The sequence below is a fragment of the Electrophorus electricus genome, chromosome 5 (assembly GCF_041902795.1).
Source record: "Electrophorus electricus isolate QZ-2024a chromosome 5, ASM4190279v1, whole genome shotgun sequence".
Taxonomy (NCBI): domain Eukaryota; kingdom Metazoa; phylum Chordata; class Actinopteri; order Gymnotiformes; family Gymnotidae; genus Electrophorus; species Electrophorus electricus.
Genome location: NC_137501.1, coordinates 979,334 through 1,000,827, shown reverse-complemented (window position 1 = coordinate 1,000,827; position 21,494 = coordinate 979,334). Strand labels below are relative to the sequence as shown.

The 21,494-nt window shown below is 44.4% G+C and overlaps 1 protein-coding gene across 1 annotated transcript; it reads left to right on the top strand.

Annotated features, from left to right (window-relative positions):
- Window positions 1-3: 3 nt before the first annotated feature.
- Window positions 4-21,402, top strand: htr7c (5-hydroxytryptamine (serotonin) receptor 7c). Its single transcript, XM_027027756.3, has 2 exons — window positions 4-521; window positions 17,904-21,402. The coding sequence occupies exons 1-2, from the start codon at window positions 4-6 to the stop codon at window positions 18,649-18,651; spliced, it is 1,266 nt and encodes a 421-aa protein (XP_026883557.2). The 3' UTR covers window positions 18,652-21,402.
- The last annotated feature ends 92 nt before the right edge of the window (window positions 21,403-21,494 follow it).

Sequence of the window (21,494 nt, the reverse complement as noted above, 5' to 3'; positions counted from 1 at the left end):
TTCATGATGCGCATGGAGGGCTCGCGCTGGTGGCGACGGGGTTCCAGCGCACTGATGTTCAGCTCCTCGCGGCTAGACTCCGCTTTCGCGAGACCGGCACACGCCGCGGAAGTCGTCAATGGTTCCCTGCACTTGTTCCACGACGTCGCCACCGCGACGGAAACCACAGCCATGTCGAACGACTCGTGCGGCGAACAGCTGCTCGACTTCACGACGGCGGAGAAGCTCATCATCGGAGTGATGCTGGCCGTCATCACCGCGCTGACGGTGATCGGTAACATGTTGGTGGTCATTGCGGTTTGCGTTGTGAAGAAGCTGAGACAGCCGTCCAACTATTTGCTGGTGTCTCTAGCCGTAGCGGACCTCTCCGTGGCTGTCGTGGTGATGCCCTTCGTGATAGTGACCGACCTCACCGGAGGAAAGTGGCTGTTCGGGGAAGTCTTCTGCAACATCTTTATCGGCATGGATGTTATGTGCTGTACCGCGTCAATAATGACCTTATGCGTAATAAGCGTGGACAGGTGAGTTCGCTATAACTTTGTTAAATTATGTTGCCTTTTAATTTATTCTTGGCATATGGACTGCATCTTTGTTAACCTTTGCGTGCTCCATTCTGCCTGCTGAATGTGTCAAGTTAGCTTTGAGCTTTTAACAGTCAACTGTGGCTTCACACCAAACTAAAGACCGACACAGAATGAAGAGAGCTCATATCTGTAACCTATAAACGAGTGTCAGCATCATTCCAGCACGGTTGTCGCTGGAGTGCTGAGCTCAGAGCACCGACTGGCATTCAGCACTGACTGCGCGCCACAGGGAAGACTCACGCGCGGCCAAGAGAAAAGGGGTCGATATACTGGAGATAAATAAGTAGGGTGGCACAGGGGTCGCCCCAGCTCTAATCTGATCCGACACCGCGGAAACGTCCGCATGTAGTGTCGCCCCAGAGCTTGGTGAGCATGCCACATATACGAGCCACTTCTCACAAGGGCTCTCGTTCCTAGAAAAGCTTGAAAAATGTCAATCTTTCAGCTACAGTGTATTCGGATGTTCACCATTTCTCTTAAGAACGTTATATTGCTTTTTGTCACCCTAAGTAAATTCAATAAGGTGTTAACATCACAAAAGAGCTGAAAAAAACATTAAAAGTAATCAATAATGCCTTTATGTTATTATGAAAACCAAACGACGGCACTTTTACTTGCCAAGTATATAAATGCCTTCTTCACATTTGCTTCCATATTCTCTTTACGTAATGAAAACAAACCAATATCCTGGTATTGTTCGCCTGAACAAAGGATATCACATATATGAACTTACATGTATATGAATTTACAGTCAGCACATGTGTGTCTGTTCAAATGAACAGAAGTGTACCTGAATGTTCAAAGACTCCCTGACTGCAGGTGCAGAAAAAACCCTGAAAAACAACTGCAATGACTCTGCTTTGCAGCACGCCTGGCTAAGACATGCCTCACAGCTGCATTGACTGGACAACCGCAGACAGAGAAAAAGCCTTCAGTGATTTTCCAATAATCCGGTGTGAAATAAATTCGGGCGATCAGTCAGCTCTCCTCACGACGGTGTCATGGGAGAAGACAGAACATGATGGCAGCTTTCACGCGACCATCTCGCTACCTACGCTGCGCCAGCTCATAATGTCTTATTAGGTGAATTTATATGGGTCCATGAGAACCGTTTCATGGAGCCTGTGAAGGTTTGCATTCGTATGAATAATGTCATTGGCTATAAAACAAACAGCAGTGCTGTTCCAGGCAGAGAAGAGGCATGATGGCCTTCAAAGATGGCCTTGTGGCACCATCGCTGGTGTCTGAAACAGGAAAATGGCCTGCTGCAAGACCCATATTAAGACCATGCGCGTGCGTTTCGAACAAGAAAATTGGATTTAGATTTTAGCTTAGATTTTCAGGCTTCAGCATCTGGAATAGAAGTTTAGTGCCGCTGAACTCAGCCCGGCCTCCGCGGCCACGGCAGGCTGCATTTCTTCTTGTGAATTAAATAAGCATGTAAGTTAGCTCTCACAGTTTACTGCTGTCAGTCAAAGACCTTTTCATGCTGAAATTACAACGTGCACCCATGTCAGCGCCTAACAGCTAGACCTGGAATTAGTAAGTGTGTCTCTTGGTTATTCAGCTAGGGCAGGCAGGCTGAAATGAGCCACTCTCCTCAGATTCACAGATATGTGGTGGCCAGTACTCTGGGATTTGAGCATCAGCTTTGAAAAGTCCGGCTCCTTTACATGTGCCATCATGGTTTTGTTTTTTTGTTGCAAACAACAGACTTGGAAGAAAAAAACCTCTCATGTTTCAGTGCACAATGGGGTAAGAAGCTTTCTCTGAGGGGTCTAAAAATAGCCCTCGTCAAGGGAGGGGGTTTATATACAATAATGCACAGCGCCTGGCTCTACGGCTAGCAGACCTGGACCCGGCGGGAGAAGCTCTTACGCTGTCCGTCTGCTTGGCATGACACTGGGAACGTCAACTCCAAATGCACGCTCACGCCCTCTGCTTTGTCCAGTGCATGGTACATTCTTTATGCTCTAACACTGCTGGTTTGGCTGGTGATGTAATAAGCTTTTCATGAGCTGAACTGGGTGAGCTGAACTGGTCTGAATTGAGTGGGTTGAACTGGTCTGAACTGAGTGGCTGAACTGGTCTGAACTGAGTGGGTTGAACTGGTCTGAACTGGGTGGGCTGAACTGGTCTGAACTGACACTGCTCCCATATTGACTGACTAAATTAGTACTTATTGTAGGGTATTGTTTATGTTGTTTAACAAACTCTAGCACTTATTGTTTATTGCACTTATCATTGTTTAAGATATACCTTATGTATTTTGTACTTCTAGGTATCAGCATTGATCACAGTATTCTAGTTCATTGGTATGTTGGACTCTAACCTGCTGTACTGTTCTAGGATATATTCTATGAGTAAAAAAAAGCACTTTTGTAAGTCGCTCTGGATAAGAGCGTCTGTTAAATGCCGTAAATGTAAATGTAAATGTAAATGGTCTTAATTGAGTGGGTTGAACTTGTCTGAACTAATTGGGTTGCACTGGTCTGAACTGGGTGAGCCAAACTGGTCTGAATTGATTGGGTTGAACTGGTTGAGCTATAAGCAGTAGAGTGAAAGGATGAAATGTTCAGGTCACCAGGTCTGCAGTGAGGAGTACAGTGTCAGACACTGAGACGTGTGAGCATGACGTATGAACCAAACCCATGTTTCATTCAGGGGTCTATACTGTTTATTGACTGACCACCTCAAATTTGATGCAGAATGACTTTTACAGAAAGAGGCCAAAAAAGTAAAGTTAAGCTTTCTAGGCAAAGTCAGTACAATAACTCAGAACTCACAGTTCTTCAGCACAGTGACCCAGTGATAACAGGGCTCTTCAGGGGTGACCCCAGTGCCCTCAGCATGGGGGAGCTAAGATGATAATCTACATCAGCGACTCTGAATCACCTTCCGCCATGCTGCACCAAATGCCCGGCGAGCACATCCATGGACCTCCCATCTGTGCAGAATCGAAGCCCGTTTATCAGATTCCAAAAAGAGTAGTTGCTTCATATGTTTCAGAATTGTTTTGCTTTTTCAAATGTAATTTCTGCTATTTCATCGTCACACATAAATCTTGTTTAATTGTGCTCTGGATTCAGGACATTGATTGTCTCCGATGAGTAATGTTTCCTTAAACGTAAATACTTATACATTCATGTCATGAATTAACAGTACAGAGACTACTGAATAGTCCAGATTGTAAAATGTATGAATAGTCCAGATTGTGAACAATATTCCAAAGCAACATTTTGCCAATATGTTGTCTAAGAAAATGCTCAGCCTTTACAGAGCTCTCTGCGGTCCCCATCTACCCAGGGGAATGACTACACACACTGGCCATCTGTCACGAAGGCTGAAGGCACCCACACTACCCGAGACTCAAACCAGGGCTGACAGGAGGGAAACGTGAGTTCTGACCACCAGACCAAAGAGCAGCTCCCTGGCACAGCAGCCAGAGCTCCCAGTTAACCTTCCTAATGCACGGCATCCATCACACCATCCCCTCCGTCCGCTTGAGTCCTGGGAAGTGTGGCTGCCTGTGTTATACCATCTCAGTGTACCTGGAGGAGCGAGCCAATGTCTCAGATTAACCTTGTGTCTAAGCAGACGTTACAATATGAGATCAGAGCAAGAATAACTGGACTGATTTATATAAATTGGCTAACACAAATTTGCTATCATGTGGCACTAGGTTAGCATATTTGTCCAAACCAGAGGGACACAATGCATAGCGCAACCCCTGAGACCGACCCCTCTGCAGTACAAACCGACCCCTCCCCAGTGGAAACCCACTCAGCTGACAGTGCTGACATATCCAGCCTTAGATAGTCCACTGCGTTGTGGGTCTTCTGCATTGCATGCTAGGTTTATCAGTCCACCCAATCAGTGTGTGGTGGCTCTGAGCCACAGTGTAGTACTACCAACAGTGTCATGAAAATCTCTACCACTGGAGATCAAACCATCCGGTGTTTTCAAGAGCAAGTGCCGGCTTTGAAGAAAACTTCAATCAGAGTTTCTTTGAATATTCTCTCTCCCTCTCTTCAAGAACAGCGAGGTTTACTGTAGAATGGCTTTTCTAAGAATGTGCGGTCACACATCGAGTGGACGGATGGCGGGGGACGAGTGGGAGGGAGAAGAGAAGGCACTCGTGACGAGACGCGTCTGCCTGGAGTGATAGAGTGGACAATCGCATCGGTCATTTTCAGACAAGACCTGTAGCACAAAACAGTCCAACAGCACAGGAAAAAGCTATTTGTGGGAAATTAATACATAATAAAAGGAGAACGAGAGAGAGAAAGAGTTTATTTGTGTACCATGAAAGTACATTTGCTTCATTCCTAAAAAGAGATGAGAGTGTGAAACCAAGGTAACTTGCATTGTGCATTTAGTTAACATATGTGTAACAAGATAAATTCTGTTTATGTGCTTGTGTTTGTACATTTGTGCCTGTCCAGTGTGTTATATGAGAGGGCTGGATTTTCACTGTGGACATAATCGCAGCAGATCTGACTGTGCGAATGGTGTTCTTCATGCCACTGTAGGCAGACACTGCACACACTACTGCTACGTAGGCAGAAACTGCCCCATAGTTCACACACTACTGTCGTTTCCCAATAACAACATGAGAAAGCAGGAGACAGCAGCCCAAGGCTGCTGATGAAATGACACTTCTGTCTGCAGTGTGTGGGAAAGGAAGCCCAGAGTAATAGTGCAAGAGATTAGGAGGCGTTCAGAGGTGACACCAGCAGGTAAGTGGGTTTTTATCTGGTGTGTGTGTGTGTGTGTGTGTGTGGGGGGGGGGGGTTATGATGGAGTACACTGGGATTTAAATACATTTATATAAAGCTGCGGTGCTGTTTTGCTCTCATGTTCTGTCTTCACTACGCCGTGCCAGTCCCAGCGGCCTCCTCATTACCATTTCACTGACACCTGGACAGGTGACACGTATTGAGGCTTTACCTAATTTACCTGCTCAGGTGTCAGAGAGCCCTTTTGTGCTCTCCTTCCATGTTTGTACTGAATGCGCATACATTTGGATAACAAATGACCTTTCTTCTCATTCTACCCTTCTGATGCCCTACATAATTATTCCACCTGGTTTGTCGTTGATAAAAACTAAAAAATGTTACAGTCACACCAACAGATAAATGGTCCCAGAGCCATGAGAGAGTCCTCAGTGTTAGGGCTCCAGGAACTAGGAAAACCAGTAATCAGTCACCAGTTACGTTAACGAGCTATTACTCGCTGTTGGTGAATTCAGTCTACAAAGAGCTGAGACTGTGATTGGCTTTGCCTAACCTCTTCTGCTGCTGGCTCTGTCTATGCCGTTCACAAGCTAATCAAGCTAATGTTTAATTACTACACCACTTCCTAGCAGTAACCTTTCTGGACCTGCCTGATTACTTCTATGTCCCCGGAGAGTTCTTAAGGCAAGCTCATTTGCATAATATTTCCATAACGCCGAGTGACAAGTGAAGTGAAGATAGAGGCCATTGTGATGTTTAAATGCCAGATTAGCTATAACTTCACATGCAGATATTAACTCCTTTTTTATTCAAATTCTGTATGCTCATGTTTACGTTTTATTAACAGGTGTTAAGAAAGGTGATGTGAGGGGAGGGGTTTCATTCGTCAGTCTATGATTATTCATAGGTTTGTCTTGCATAATTCAAGTCCATGATCACTTTCCCTATTACAGAATTAGTTAGAGTTTAAAAAAAACTTGTTTTGCATGCAGTGCCTGGAGACAGCTGCATTAAAATTGCAAATGAAACTCAGCAAAGCTTTTGTCAGGAACTTTGTCAGGAGTGATTACACGGAAGTACAGCACTGGTTTGGAGCTGAAAGTGGCCAAAGTGAGAAATCTCTGTGCTGCCCCTTGTGAATCCCCCCCCGCACATGACTCTTCCAACTAAACCGACACATGTAAAATACCCCAGCTTGTGCAAACCCAGGAGCACAGAGAGCAACTGGGTGTGGGGCGGGTTATGATGGAGTCTTCAGTCATGTTAATGTTACATTAGAGATAGCACACACACGCTGATGGTTGTATGTGTTTGTAAATCTAGCCTGACATTCACACTCATCCCGACCTCAGATGGACTTACTCGCATTAGCTTTCTCTACCACACTCACTGAGTTTGACAGTATGTCTAATGTAATACTACAAGATCACTGCACAGCTCGGTGCCCGGCCAGACTCAGTCCTTACACTAATTCACTGTCTGCTGCATTCTTGACACCCAGTTCCATTCAGCGTGGCCCGATAGGAGAATAGTTCAACAGCACAAATGTAAACGATTCAGCGAAGAGATGAACTGAGCAGAACAGTCAAAGAATCAGATCAGATTTTCTTTCACTGAAGAGAACGTCTTCACAAAACACAGAAGGAAAGAAGATTCAAACCAGAGAAACTGAGGCAGAGGGAGAGATGGAGAGTAAGAGAGAGGGGGGAAGAGAGAGAGAGAGGGAGAGAGATGGAGAGTAAGAGAGAGGGAGAGAGAGAGGGAGAGAGGGAGAGAGAGAGATGGAGAGTAAGAGAGGGAGAGAGAGAGATGGAGAGTAAGAGAGGGAGAGAGAGAGAGAGAGAGAGGGAGAGAGGGAGAGAGAGAGATGGAGAGTAAGAGAGGGAGAGAGAGAGATGGAGAGTAAGAGAGAGGGGGGAAGAGAGGGAGAGAGAGAGATGGAGAGTAAGAGAGAGAGAGAGAGAGAGAGGGAGAGAGAGAGATGGAGAGTAAGAGAGAGGGAGAGAGAGAGAGAGAGAATCATGCGGATTCTGACAGATCAATGAGAGCCTTGCAGCTCTGCGTGTTGCTAAAGGTCATGGATGTCACGACACCATCTGCTTCAGCCATGTCTGCTTGTCTGATCAATTCAGCCAGTCCTTAAAACTCTGGCCAGAAGGGGCTATGAGTCTGTGGGTGGTGCTTTCCCATCCCGACATCACACAAACTGATATTGCAAACAAGCCTCTTCTTCCCTCTTCTCTAGGAATGGGAGTGATCCTGTAATCTGCAGGTGCTGTGAAGGCCTACATAAGAATGATAACCAGGCTTGGGGACAGTCTGTTGGTCTCCTCCGATCACCAGGCCTGGAGAGAGTCTGTTGGTCTCCTCCGATCACCAGGCTTGGGGACAGTCTGTTGGTCTCCTTCGATCACCAGGCTTAGAGACAGTCCCTTGGTCACTGTACCTTGGCGGTCACTTTTGCTGCTGACCCCAGTACAGCCGTAGGGTCACTTCCTTGCCCAAAGACACTAAGAACTTGAGGAATGGAGCCCCAGGGGTTATTTAAAATAGTTACAGATTTAGCCCCAAGAGATCAAGCCTGCTGATTAAAAGTCAACCCCCTACACCACTCTTCAATTAGCCAGCGATGGCATGCCCATTTCTCAAAGGGGCCCTGTTAGAATAAACGCCTTCTGTAAAGAGTGAAGGAGGCTAATAGCTAACCCTAATGCCTTTTCCCTAGAAGTCACTGCAGGGAGCTAGCAAGAGGCGTTCTTCTGGAAAACTCCATATTGTGAAAACGTAAACATTGTGTTTTAATTGCAAACCACAGTTGGATCTGTGCTTTTACTATATGTGGAAAAGGAATTTTCCAATCTAAATTAAACAGCTTATTTCCCTTGAAATTACTATGACCATGACAGATTCCTCTACAAACCATATCATTTTCTGTACAAGATTGTGAGGAGTGAATTAAGTTTTCATCGGGTTTTCAGATGCTGGTCAAAATAACCATGAATGACCTTAGTAATAACAGTCCGATTTCTAGTCTAATGGGATTCTGCCAACAAAATATATTTTCCATTTAAAACTGTTATACATGGAGTATCTCTCCAGCTTGAAAAACATCTCCACATATTTCTTTTGCAGGAAAGCACACTAGGATGCTTTTAGAATAAAGCTGCTTCATCCTTAAAGTTGAAGAGCCGATGAAGCTCGTTGAAAGTCCTTCTATGCACTTTTATTTAGTACCACATGCTCTTATTCAAAATACAAGTCCTCTGTGCCGTTTTGTTTCTCCCAGGGACTGAAGGGCCTCTTATGGATGGTCTTAAACCCAGGAAGAGGACTTGAAATGAAAACACGCATCTGTGTTTAAACACAAGTGGGACTGATGAACAGGCGCAACAGAGCTGGTGGCAGCACTCAGAACGTGGCAGTGCAGGCAGGAGATGTAACAGTGGCAGCAGTAGGCGTGGTGGCACTCCAGAGCAGTGCAGTGTAATCGTACGTGCAGCTGTCTCCATTGCTAAAGAACCCAGGACTCAGTGTAGTTTCACCGTGGAATCAAATACGTGGACTTACTGGTTTCAAACACCTCTTTAGTATTATGGTGTAAACGTATGACCTTCAGCTCTGTTCAGCTGAGATGGCACCAGAAAGGTCTGACCCAGTGCAGGAAATCCAGCTACAGTGTAGAATATGTGAGTGTAGGATGTTTCGTGCATTTCACGTCTGTGTTTGGAGGGGGTTCTGTTCCTGGAGATCGGTGATGTGAACTAGGAGCTAGGAGACTGCTTCTACCTAATTAAGGGCTATTCAACCAATTAATTAAATAATTGAATAACAGGACCAATTATAGTACAGCAATAGTGACAGGATTGCTTTGTTAGTGATGTTAGCAGTCTACAACATTGGTGTGAAGGACTGCACTTGTCTGTGACAGTGACATGTAGAGTGTGTGCTGGCCCTGTGTGTCAAACTGCTATTAAAGCACCACTGACTATTCAGAGTGTCTTTGTGTGGTCCTGCCTTTTTATACCGCAGCACGCTGAGCTTGCTCACACTGGAGCAGCAGGTGTTACATTAGCAGTGGTGTGGCATGGTTGTGTAGGATTCTCAGGATTTATCTGTGAAAGCTCCACCAAGGCAAGCTGCCAAATTACCAAATGCCAAATGTTACGTTTGCTGAGACGCATTAAGATTTGGGCAAGAGAAAACGCAAGTGAAAGGTGTCTGTGTGTGTGTGTGTGTGTGTGTGTGTGTGTGTATATGTGTGCATGCGTGCGTGTTTGTGTGTGTGTTGTAACGTGGGAGGCTAGGCAGCACGCGGACATGAGCCATGACGAAATAAACGTGTATTAAACATAATAAACAAAACTAAAACATGAGGAATAAAACTGTTGTGAACAACAGTAAACAGATTTACACACGATACCAAGTACACAACGTACACCGGTTAAACACCGACAAAGAACAGCTAACACACAAGGACATAAATACACGTTAACAACGACTCTAATGAGGGACAGGTGTAACATGTAACTGACTAACAAGAGAGGTGCGTGTCCATGTAGACAGACACACACACACACCACATGGATATGAGGAGGATTCTAGGAGGAGGGGGTCATGCCGTGATGGATGTGTGTGTGTGTGTGTGACACATTTCTCTCTATCTGGCAGCTGGTGGAAGACAGAGAGGTGTTTGTCAGAGATAGGGGAAGATGAGATTCGAGGTGATGATGTACAATGTGTTAATATGTGCTTGTGTGCTGTGTATGTGCATGTGTGTATGTTTGAATTATTCTCTGCCTTGCCTACACTGATAAACACTTTAATTGATGTCCTTGTTTGATAAACAGTTTTATGGGATTATAGTACTTCGTACCTTCTAGTACTGTTTGCCTTATAGTAAATCTGTTTTTAGAATTTTCTCCATCACGTATGGTGATTTCAGTTGGGCTCCTGATTGAAAAGACTGCAGTAAACAAAAGACTGAAGTTACCACAGAGCTGTAGAGTGTGGAAAGTTATGATAGATTACTAAATGATGGGTGTTGCCACAGACACCAATGGTGCATATTTAGAAAGAACAGAATGGTTTTGGGGGATCTTGAAAATACTAAAGACTAAAGTTATGTTTTCACTGATAACACATTTCATTTTAAGCTAAAGCGCTAAAAATAACACCACTTTGTGTAGTGAGATTTGATGTCTTAATTTATTGTTGTTTTGCATTTTCGGACTTCTCCGTGATGAGAAGACAAGCTGGATGCGTGGACAAAGTATCCACGAGTCCATACTGAGTGTCAAATCCACAGATTTTCCTGCATAGTGCAACATTCCTCTGCTTGCCGGCTCCTGAGTGTCTTTTCTGTTTGTTAGCCAGCCCAAAAGCAGGAGACACACACACAACAAATGAGATTTCCCATCTGTCTGTGCTAGCTCAACTGTAAGCAAGCCATTATTTTCAACTGCACGAAGTTATGTAATCTCAGATCGACTTGCTTATGCGGTTATTCACACTGTATGACACATTGTTATCTATGAAAACGCACAAAAGTCTGCAGAAAATTCCAGCGGTAAAATGATGCATCTTTATCCAGTGCTCAGTAACTTCATGAAGCTAAACACCCAGTTACAGTGGAAGGCTCTAATGTCTGTGAATCATTGCAAATGCCGTTTTCTTTGATCATTAATCAGTCCGAAATTTTTGGATTCTTGGAAATTATGTTACACTTCTTGTGTTTATGTTTTCCGTCCCGTGGTCTGGGGACAGCAGCTGTTTGTGAGTTTATTTTGCTCACATGCTGTGAGACAATAATCTTCAATACCAAGTTCAGCTCCCATGGCTATGTGCTACTTCTAGGACAAGATCATTTGCATGGTGTTGAGAAAGAGGACAAGCAGAAAGTAGGTAGCCTTGGGGAAGCTTCTTAACGTACAATAATAAATGCGACCCCCACAAGTTGAGTGGTATTTCAAACACAGCTGCTATCTGACGAACGTTCGTCCATTTCTATAGAAACACTGTCAAACGGAGTCCCTCCCACACAGCAAGTATGCATGGATAATTCTCATTTTTGTAATCACTGGATAAGAGATCTTTTACACCATCTGACACTATTAAAATTTGCTACTGTTTAAAATGTTGTCGTCATAAATGTTGAAGTCTGGCAGACTTGTACAGAAACAGAAGAAACACTCGAGTGGTTCTTTCTCCAGGATTCTTGCCTCTTTTCTTTTCTCTGCTCCCAGCAACTGAGTTTCAGATTATGACATTTTTTCAAATCTTATTTAATGATTTATTCTGTGTTTAGTTCCACAACAGGTGTTTAGTTCCGCATCTTAGTTGTATGGAGAGTTGAAGTTCTGCATTCACTATATGAGTAGGATTGTTTTTTTCTTCTTTCTGCGTTCTGTATTGGCTGTAAACAAACAGGAAGTCCTTGCTCAGTAAAAGGAAGAAACGTTCTGGCATCTTTCACTGGGCATCAGTGGTGTTCACAAAACTACTGCCTGTGTGCACAGTTCTTGTACTGACACACATGAATCACACAGGACAAGTGGTAGTTCTGTCTCCTGCTGGGATCAAAGTCCTGCAGAAAGGGACAGTTTTGCCCCACACACAGAACCATTTTCCCCACACACAGCACTAGTTTTCATTGCAGCCTTTTTGAACCATTTGCCTGTAGCAAACATGAATGAATATAAAAACGTGTACATGAAAATGTATTTAAGCCTTTTTTCCTAGTAACCATGTCAGCATCAATCACAACAAATTCTCCTTGTTTATCAATGTTCAGATAAAAAAAACAACACAAAAAAAAACAACGTAATACTTTACATTAAATTAGTTAGCATGTATAAATTCTATGCTTATAAAGATTTTCTAACAGTCCCATAATAACAAATATTCAAGGCACATGTTGTAATGTTGTAATGTGGAGCGATCATGAGGCAGACGCAAATGCTCAGAAGAGCCACAGAAGGGTCAAAGAGCCAACACGGAGAGTATGGGAATACAGGAAATAAAACCAAACAAAAACAGACTACAACGAATAACACGACTTAAGAGCTGAAGCTAGGACACCAAATACCGCGGACAGAGCTAACATGAAAGGCGTGGATAATCACCAGAAACTCCAGAAAACACAAGGTGTATTTACACGTGCTAATGAGAGCTAAACAAGACATGGGTGACACTCAAGAGGGGCGGAGAAAACGAAACCACAACAAGCACGTAAAGCAAAACAAAGCCATGAGACAGGGTAACCATGGAGACAGGATGCTAGGGTGGGGCTAATCATGACACATGTGCTATAATCTGTAGTAGTGTGCTGGATGTAGGATATTTGAATAGAGAGCTGAATAGCGCTGATAATAAACTAGAAACGCACAGTTTTACAGACATTATTCAGTCACATGGTGGCGCATGTAATATCCTCATCATTTTTAAAAGATTGAAAACTAATCATTACTAAAGATATAATAGTGAAACGTGGGAGTTTACAAGTAAAAGAAACAGCCAAACGGAAAAAATAAATAAAATGTAATATATAGTTGAAGTGAATAAACAACTATACTCTCCTGTCTCTGCCCTGAGATTCCACCCTTGAAACTGAAAATGCAGTCACTTACCCCTTCTGCCCCTTCCCACCTTACCACAGACTTAATTAGGCTAGTGGCAGTCAGAGAGACGTCTGAGTGTCCATACGTCTTCATCAGGGTGCTTCCCCAGTGAGACAAGCACGTGATTGTAAAGACATCCTTCCACAGGTTAAAGAGAAAAACGTCCTTCCACGTCTCTGATCTCCCTTCTGAAACTCTGCTGGATGAGCACACTACATTTCACAACAGGTCTAAATTCAGGTTACAGTCAGTAAAAGTGCTTCCAGTTGTTTTCCACCCTATCACTTCTACCTGACATCTTGAGCTAATTAGCACACAAAGGTGTGTCAGCAAATTCCTGAGGCTTATTTTATATAAAAGTCCTGAAGTGTTCCCCTCTGACACTGGCAGGATATTGTAATGGCACAGTGGGACGCTATACTCTGTAGGTACCCCGCCTGATCCTACGAGCCATGGCGTTATGAAGGTCACATGACAGCTGAACTTGCAGGTGCATGACATCATCACGTAACGCGCTGTGCAATATTCATGATGATGTACAGTTTCATCTGGGAGTTACTGATTATTAAGTGCAGTCAGTACTGGTAGAACAGGTGTCATTTCATGTACTAGCCAAATCCTTAATCACTTTTACACAGTGAAGGTTTCTTTAAAATTATTTGAAGGCCAGTGGTTACAGTATGGTGGAGTTAGAAGAGTCTGTAACCACAAATGGGCCAGTGATTGGTGTTTTTACAGGTGACTCCTGTTTGTCATTTTTAATTAAGTAGCCTACTGCTAGAGTTCAAATATCTGTGGGAAGTTTCATTTCTGCAACACGTTGTTTCTATACTATAATTACACTGGTGCATACATGTCAGGACACACTACACTATAACTATACTGTATTTACATCTTTGTGAAGGCCTTTGAAAATTGACCACACAACACATAGCGACACAGCAGCACTGGGTTGTACATAATGAGGATTTTTGGTGTCATGTTAAAATGGTTACTGAGAATGACCTCATCGTGTTGATGCAGTTCCAGCTACCAGTAGGAAAAAAAAAAGATTCTCATTGGATGACCTTTGACCTCACCTTTGGGATCAGTGTGACTGTGCTCTCCGGTTCCGACATTTTCTTCTGCTTCTTTCACAGCTTGGCATGACACAGGCATGTAAACACCAGGTTAGCCGTTAGCAATAGCTACAGTCGTTGATGGACCTTTTATGAGCTTTGTTAGGGTTTTGTTCCGTGTGTGATGTGATGGCTTGACATATGGCCTGTTAACATGAATGGTGTATAAAAACATATGACTGGCCCTTTCCTGGGATCTCCGTCTCCTTAGTAACGACCCCCGTGTCTTTGTTTTGCCTTGTTTCCTGTTTGAGTTCCTTGATTCGTCTCAAGTCTCTGTCCCTCATTAACTCCAGCTGGTCCTTGTTTGTAGCCTGTTTAGTTGTGCATCTAGACTCTGTTTGTCATTGTTCTAGCCTTGGTTTCTGTTTCTGTCTGTCTGTGTTTTGTGCTGTTTGCCTGATTCCGTGTAGCTTGATAAATTATTGTGTTTTGACTGATTCTGGATTTGCTCTTCTCAGCATTTATGTCTGTCTCACATATCAGCCACAGCAATAAAACCTCTGACACGTGAAGTTAATAACGATTGTCTTGTTAAAGTGGCACCTGTGAAGGGGAGGGATGTATTAGGCAGCAAGTGAACAGTTATTTACATTGATGTGTTACAAACAGTACAACTGAGCAAGTGTGAGCGTGTGACCTTGATCAGGGCCGAACTGTGATGCGTCTTTATGACTGGGTCATATCCGCAGGTCCTGTGTGGTGATCCCAGTACGCAGTGGTCAGTACCGACCAGATGTGGTCAAAGGACAAACAACCAGAGGACCAGTGACAGGGTCATGGACGCCCAGCGGGCACTGATGTGTGTTGGGGGTAAAGGTTAACCTGTCTCATTCTGATCCCACAGAAAACCCAAATGACTGTTGATTTGTGTATGAATGAGAACCCTACTGTCATTGTAGAGTGTGTGTGTTTAGTAATATCCCCCCTTTTCCCGGGTTAGTTTAATTCCTTTTCTGCTTGGTAAAAAGAGCCATAAAAATGAAAGAGCCCAGAGTTTTGGACAGAGGTCCTTCATTAGCTGTAGAAGCAGTGGTGATGAAGGACCTCTGTCAGAAACATTCTGTTTCTCTGGAAACTCTGTGTACTTTACTACAATTTTGAATATATATATATATATATATATATATATATACAGAGAGAGATATTCATATATACCGTGCACATACCCCTATGTGTGTGTGTGTGTGTTTTATATATATATATATATATATATAATATATACGCACACACACACACACACACACACACACACACACACACACACACACATATATATATATATATATATATATATATATATATATATATATAATATGGCTTGATGGCTTGTTAAGTCAGGAGTGCTTTATCTAAATTCTTCTCTCCTTCACTTAACCTTAGCTGGTGCTGTAGATCAGTGAAAGCAGTAAATCCTGAAAAAGGAATCCATAAAAAAGAGACAAAAGGGTAAGAAAAAGAGGGATAGACAGGTGGGAGGTAAACGGAGGTACAGAAGGGCAGTTGAGAGGAAAGCACAGGGCTTTGGGAGAATCAGACTGTCTAGAAGATAAAGGGATCAATGGTGAGGGACACTAAAGATGGAGAGAGAGACGGATGAGGTGAAAAGAACGAGAGAGAAAGAAAGAGCCATTGAGAGAGAGAAAGAGAGAGAGAGAGAGAGACAGAGCAGGAGAGAAAGTAACGGAGTAAGACAGATGGAGGGTACAAGAAAGACAGAGTTTGGGCTGAACAACAGTTTCACTCATTGTCCCTGTAGTGATTTAACCCGTTACTCCTCATCCTGCAGAAGGAGCCTGACATTTACACCATTTAGCTGACGCTTTTATCCAAAGTGACTTTGTATTCAGTATTATGTGCTTTCTGTGGGAATTGAACCAATGACCTTGGTGTTATGGGCAGCAAGCTCCATCTACATTTCACATCCCTCAGCTGTACTTCAGAAAAATGGTACTTTTATAGCCAAGCCACAAATGTAGAAAGCACACTGCTCTATTTGCCCTCGCTGAAATCAAGAGGTCACCTTACACCGTCTCTGCAGACGAGCACAGGTAATGCATCTCCACACTGTACATGTAAGATCCACAGGGCATAGTCCTTCTTACACACACACACACACACACACACACACACACACACAGAGGGAGAGAAAGACAAGACAGAGAGAGAGACAGAGAGATACAAAACTCCTGTGAAGATTTGTAGATCCCTATGAGACAAATTGGTTTTGCCAAACGCAGACATCTCATCTCATCTCATCTGGATGGTGCATTTGTACTCCGGACATAGTTCAAACTGCCCTTGCCCCCATGTTTGGATATTGGGCGGCTCTGGTAAGTGGGTCTGGAGGTGGAGCAAATCTGTGTGGGTTACGGATTTGGGAAACAGGAAAAGGCTAAGAGGTCTGTAGTCAGGAACGCTGAAAGGGAATTATTCCATGCACGGCCAAATGGGACATGTGATGTTCCCACTGAACCCCTGAGAGTCAGAGTGCAAACAAAGAAATTCATACAGATCGTGATTCAACGTTTCCAGCTATTAAAGCCATAAACTATATTACTATAAATTATTTAAAGTAAACTATACTGCAGGTCTTTTGATGGATGAACAAAAAAACTGAAACACTGGACAGGATTCACATAAGACACTATTTTGTGTTACATAAGCAAAGCACAAATTCAGTGTTTTGCAGTATCCTCTAATTATAATGTTACGTTATAATCAAACGTATGCGTATGACACTCCTGCATAGCTGTGTAGATGGCATCTTTGCACAAAACATACCAGTATTGATTTTGTCACAGATGGAATAGCAGGGAATATTGAGGAACATGCCAAATTCTGTGGGAGTTGGCCTCAACTGCATCTTCAGTTGAGTAAATTGGAGTCATTAACTGGATGTGAGGCAACACGCCCGCACGGCACTGCGTGTTTGGGAGGAGGCTCATCCGTGTCTGGGACAGCAGCAGCTGGCCTGCATCGCGCTGCAAGATTATTTTTATGCATCCACTGAAAAGTAGGACAAGCCACACTAACGTACTCGCACCAAGCCCCGTTTGTCGCACAGCACGTGCGCACATACGCACCAAACCATCTTCAGCCTCATATGTGGATGAAATAAATCAGGCAGAGAAACTGAGAGCTACTGCAATAAAAAGTAGCATGAAGTGCTGGGGGGTGTTTATGTGTGAGACAAACAGCCAAGTAGAGATATAGCAAAAGAAAAAAGACAAAAAGAAAGAGTGAGAATTCAGAGTGAATAGAGACAGACAGACTGAGCTACGGATCCCCTGTCCAATCAGAATCAGGGCTGGTCACCTTGGAAACACAGCATAACAGAACATGGGGACCACAGAAACATAGAGCATGTCTACGGGATTTATATCGAAAAGCAGAATTTATGATGCATGCTCACAAGCTCCTTGTCCACACAGAGTTAAGAGATATCAGGAACCTACCGCTTGTTTTCAGTATTATGACTTGTGTGATTTTCAGTCATTTAAGTGTGTGAAGTAATGGCAAATGTCCTTAATAAACTGGACTGCATTTCAGAGAGAAGAATACCGAGGCTATAATTGGAATGTTCTTGGATGTACATTTGACCTGGAATATAATTTAAGAGGACTTCAAAGTTCTACAGTACATAAGATGTTTGTGGAGGCTTTGGGCAGAAATACATGGGGTTTGTTCCAACTGAAATGACCTTTGTGTGCTGCGCCTGTCCACTCAATGGCTGATTAAGTGAGGTTGCTGAAAATAGTAATGTTACACCTAGCCGTGATGACATCACCACAGCCTGAAGTTCTAACCTAGAGCGCGGTCTTACCCAGCATCCTGTTCTCCTCACAGGTACCTGGGCATCACGCGCCCTCTGACCTACCCGGCACGGCAGAACGGGCAGCTGATGGCGAAGATGATCGTGGGCGTGTGGCTGGTGTCTGCATCCATCACGCTGCCGCCGTTCTGCGGCTGGGCGAAGAACGTGAATGCGGAGGGCGTGTGTCTGATCAGCCAGGACTTCAGCTACACCATCTACTCCACAGCGGTGGCCTTCTACATCCCCATGCTCGTCATGCTCATCATGTACTACAAGATCTTCAAGGCCGCGCGCAAGAGCGGCGCCAAGCACCGCTTCACGGGCATCGCCCGGGCGGCGCAGCCGGAGGCGTCACCGGGGGAGGGAGTGAGGATGCAGGGCCTGAAGGAGGCGCACGGAGCTGGCGTGGCAGAGGAGTGCGTGGCCCTCTCCCGTTTTCTCAGCCCTGACCGGCGCAACATGTCCATCTTCAAGCGGGAGCAGAAGGCGGCCACCACGCTGGGGGTGATCGTGGGCGTCTTCTCCGTCTGCTGGCTGCCGTTCTTCCTCCTGACGACGGCGCGGCCGTTCGTGTGCGGCGTGAAGTGCAGCTGCGTCCCGCTCTGGGTGGAGAGGACGCTGCTGTGGTTCGGCTACGCCAACTCGCTCATGAACCCTTTCATCTACGCCTTCTTCAACCGCGACCTGCGCTCCACCTACCGTGACCTGTTGCGCTGCCGTTACCGCAACATCAACCGCAGGCTGTCTGCCGTCGGGGTCCACGAAGCGCTGAAGGTTTAGAGTGTCGGAGGGATCGGGAAGCTCGGACAGTTTTCCCTGAAAGGAACTCAACCCTTCACAGATGTTTCGGCTTTGCCCGAGTATCCAGATAGGAGTCACAAGGATTAGCCGCTGTAGGGCTTCTGATCAAAGCTGATTACTATTGGAACCTGTGACTGAGTGTGTGTGCGCGCATGTATACCTGTGGAGATGTGTGTGTGTGTATGTATGTGTGTGTGTGTGTGTGTGTGCGTGCCTGCGCATGTATACCTGTGGAGATGTGTGTGTGTGGATGCGTACAAATAGACGTGTGTGTGTGTGTGTGTGTGTGTGTGTGTGCGCGTGTGTGTGGATGCATACAGAGACACTCACCTTGCCTTTCCAGTGACTCAGCTCATCTATGTTAAGCCCGGTTGGCAGGGAGGCCAGCTTCACTAAAGGGAGTAGGGCCCTTCACAGAACTTATGTCACATTCTGACCCCATGCTGCCGCTTTTGGACAGATTGCAGAACGGAGAGAGATGTGCGTGACGCTTGTGTGTGGATCTTTACATGTGGACGAAGACAGAAAAAAATCCTGGCCATTTTAGGAACTGGAGTCCATTTAAAATCTACATGATAACAAGGGACCCTTATCGTCGTCTAAATTGGTCTGGCTTTGTTAAGTAGTTTAGGAAAAAAGAAAAAAACATTATGTACAGTGACATATATTGTATTGTTGGGTGGGGGGCATGATTACTGTCACAAGCTGAAATCCTGGTTTAGACTTTCATCTCTCCTATGGTCTACTGAGTGAAACACCACAAAGTCTGTCTGATGTGCTTTGTTAGAAAGTGCTTGCTGGTCTGAGCAGCTCACAAAAGCACTAAACCCATGACGAACTCAAGATGCCACACAGGCCAGCTCTGTCTCACGGAGATCCGTCACATACGAAGGATGGAAGTAACACACTAAATGCTGAAAATTAGGCTAATAAAAATGCATGTGAATTACAGTTAGTCAATAAAATACATGCAAATCGAGAAATGGAGTGATACTTAGTTCTTTGATTGAAACAGTTTTTGTTACTTCCACTTCTCGCAGATAAAGAAAAAGTTTGGCTTGCCTCCTCCTCCTCCGCTATCAGGTGTGTGTTTGTGTGTGTGTGTGTGTGTGTGTGGCCCACTGACCTGTCAAGGTTAACAACTCCAAAAGAATTTCCGTGTTTGCTGACTCGAGGTAAGCTAGGGACTTAAGCCTGATTTTTTAGCACCACGTTAGACACACATCGGTTCTTACAGATCAGTTTTTACCGTGGATGACCTACCGCCCCTCACATTACAAGGATGGTCCTTCAGCAGGGAATTCTTACACCGCGACCTCCTCAACTATTTCCATTAGTTTGTATCAATAGCCAAATCAAGCCAATGTGATCAACGTGACACTGAAGGATGTGGTCTGGACTCACAGAGGCTTGGCTTAACAGAACTAACGCACACGTACAAACGATTGGCGTTTAGGAATCATTAGTTGCTGCAGTGTTGTGTGTCTAACGCAGTATTCTCCCGACAGCTGAAGAGTTTGGCAAGTCTTAGGCATTCCACAGTTTACCTGTGGGGCGGCACCCTGTCTACTGAGGGACATATGCAAGGATCACAGCGGTGGACCATGGAGGCAGTTGGGTTCGTGCTGGCGTTGGCAGGTGGCGTGGTTAGGGGCAAGCCTTTGCGTTTTAACCCCTTAATGGTTCGATGCACTGATATAGTCCATCTCAGGTGTATTAGAATGGTGCAGTTTAGCACTACTGTCACTTTAAGCGTTGCACTGCAGTATCCATCGGGACGAGACCCCCCCCCCCACCACCACACACACACACACACACACACACACACACACACACACACACAAGATCAGCAGGATGGACGTACAAGCTGTCTTCAAGCAGGATGAAGAGGACGTGGTGGAGATTTCACACACTTCACAGAGTACATGCTTTGGTGGAATGATCAATGACTCCTTCTCTGCTGCGCTTGGGTAATATTACTTACTGAGTAAGGTTTTCAAACATAAATTCAAAGAGAAAAAGCAAAGGACGTACGTCCTGTGATAACTGAGAAGTACTGGTGTACCCCAGGAGCTGCTGACAGAAGACAGTAGACGAAAACTGCCAGACGCAGGAGAAGTTTCTTCGCTCGGGTCATCACCCTCATAAACCTCTGAGCAGTGTCTCCTGCTACGCCATAAACACTGTTGTTTCTCCAGACAGTTACTACATCCTGCTTCACATCTACAGTACTGTAACATACAAACACTCGTACATCACAGTTTCATTTCCATACGTGTGTGTGACTGATGTTAGCACTACACATGCACTTTAAGTACTGTTTGTGCTTTGTATATTGCTTGTATGTTGCATGTAGTCTGTATTGCTTAAGGGTCACCACTGGTCAGAAGCAGCTTATGATGGCGAAGATGATCTTGAGCGTGCAGCTGGTGTCTGCATCCATCACGCTGCCCCCATTCTCATGTGTGATGTGTGATGTGTGATTCTGATCGCTAACCTTGAAAGTCCAGTGTGGCTACGTACACACAACCCTCACGGAGGAGGTACAGCGACTGTCCAAGGGTAGGCCAGTTGAACTTTCTGATCAACATTTATTTGCTAGATGCGGAAGTGACAAAAATTAAATAATAAATGAGGAATGTAACAAAATTACTAATGTTAAATGCTAAATAATAAATTAACTAATAAAATTAATAAGAATTGCTCACATTAAATGAAAAACGTCTTGGGCTAAACTATAAATGATGCAAGACGCCAAAAACTCATATCATTTAATAAAAGTTTTTAGTTTACATTCATTTTATTAATTTTTCCTTTTGTTT

What these genes read in the sequence shown, in the direction of transcription:
- htr7c (XM_027027756.3), top strand. Translation starts at nt 4, where the DNA reads ATGATGCGCATGGAGGGCTCGCGCTGGTGGCGACGGGGTTCCAGCGCA. An exon ending in TGCGTAATAAGCGTGGACAG is followed by an intron (nt 522 to 17,903) that starts GTGAGTTCGCTA and finishes TTCTCCTCACAG; the next exon opens with GTACCTGGGCATCACGCGCC.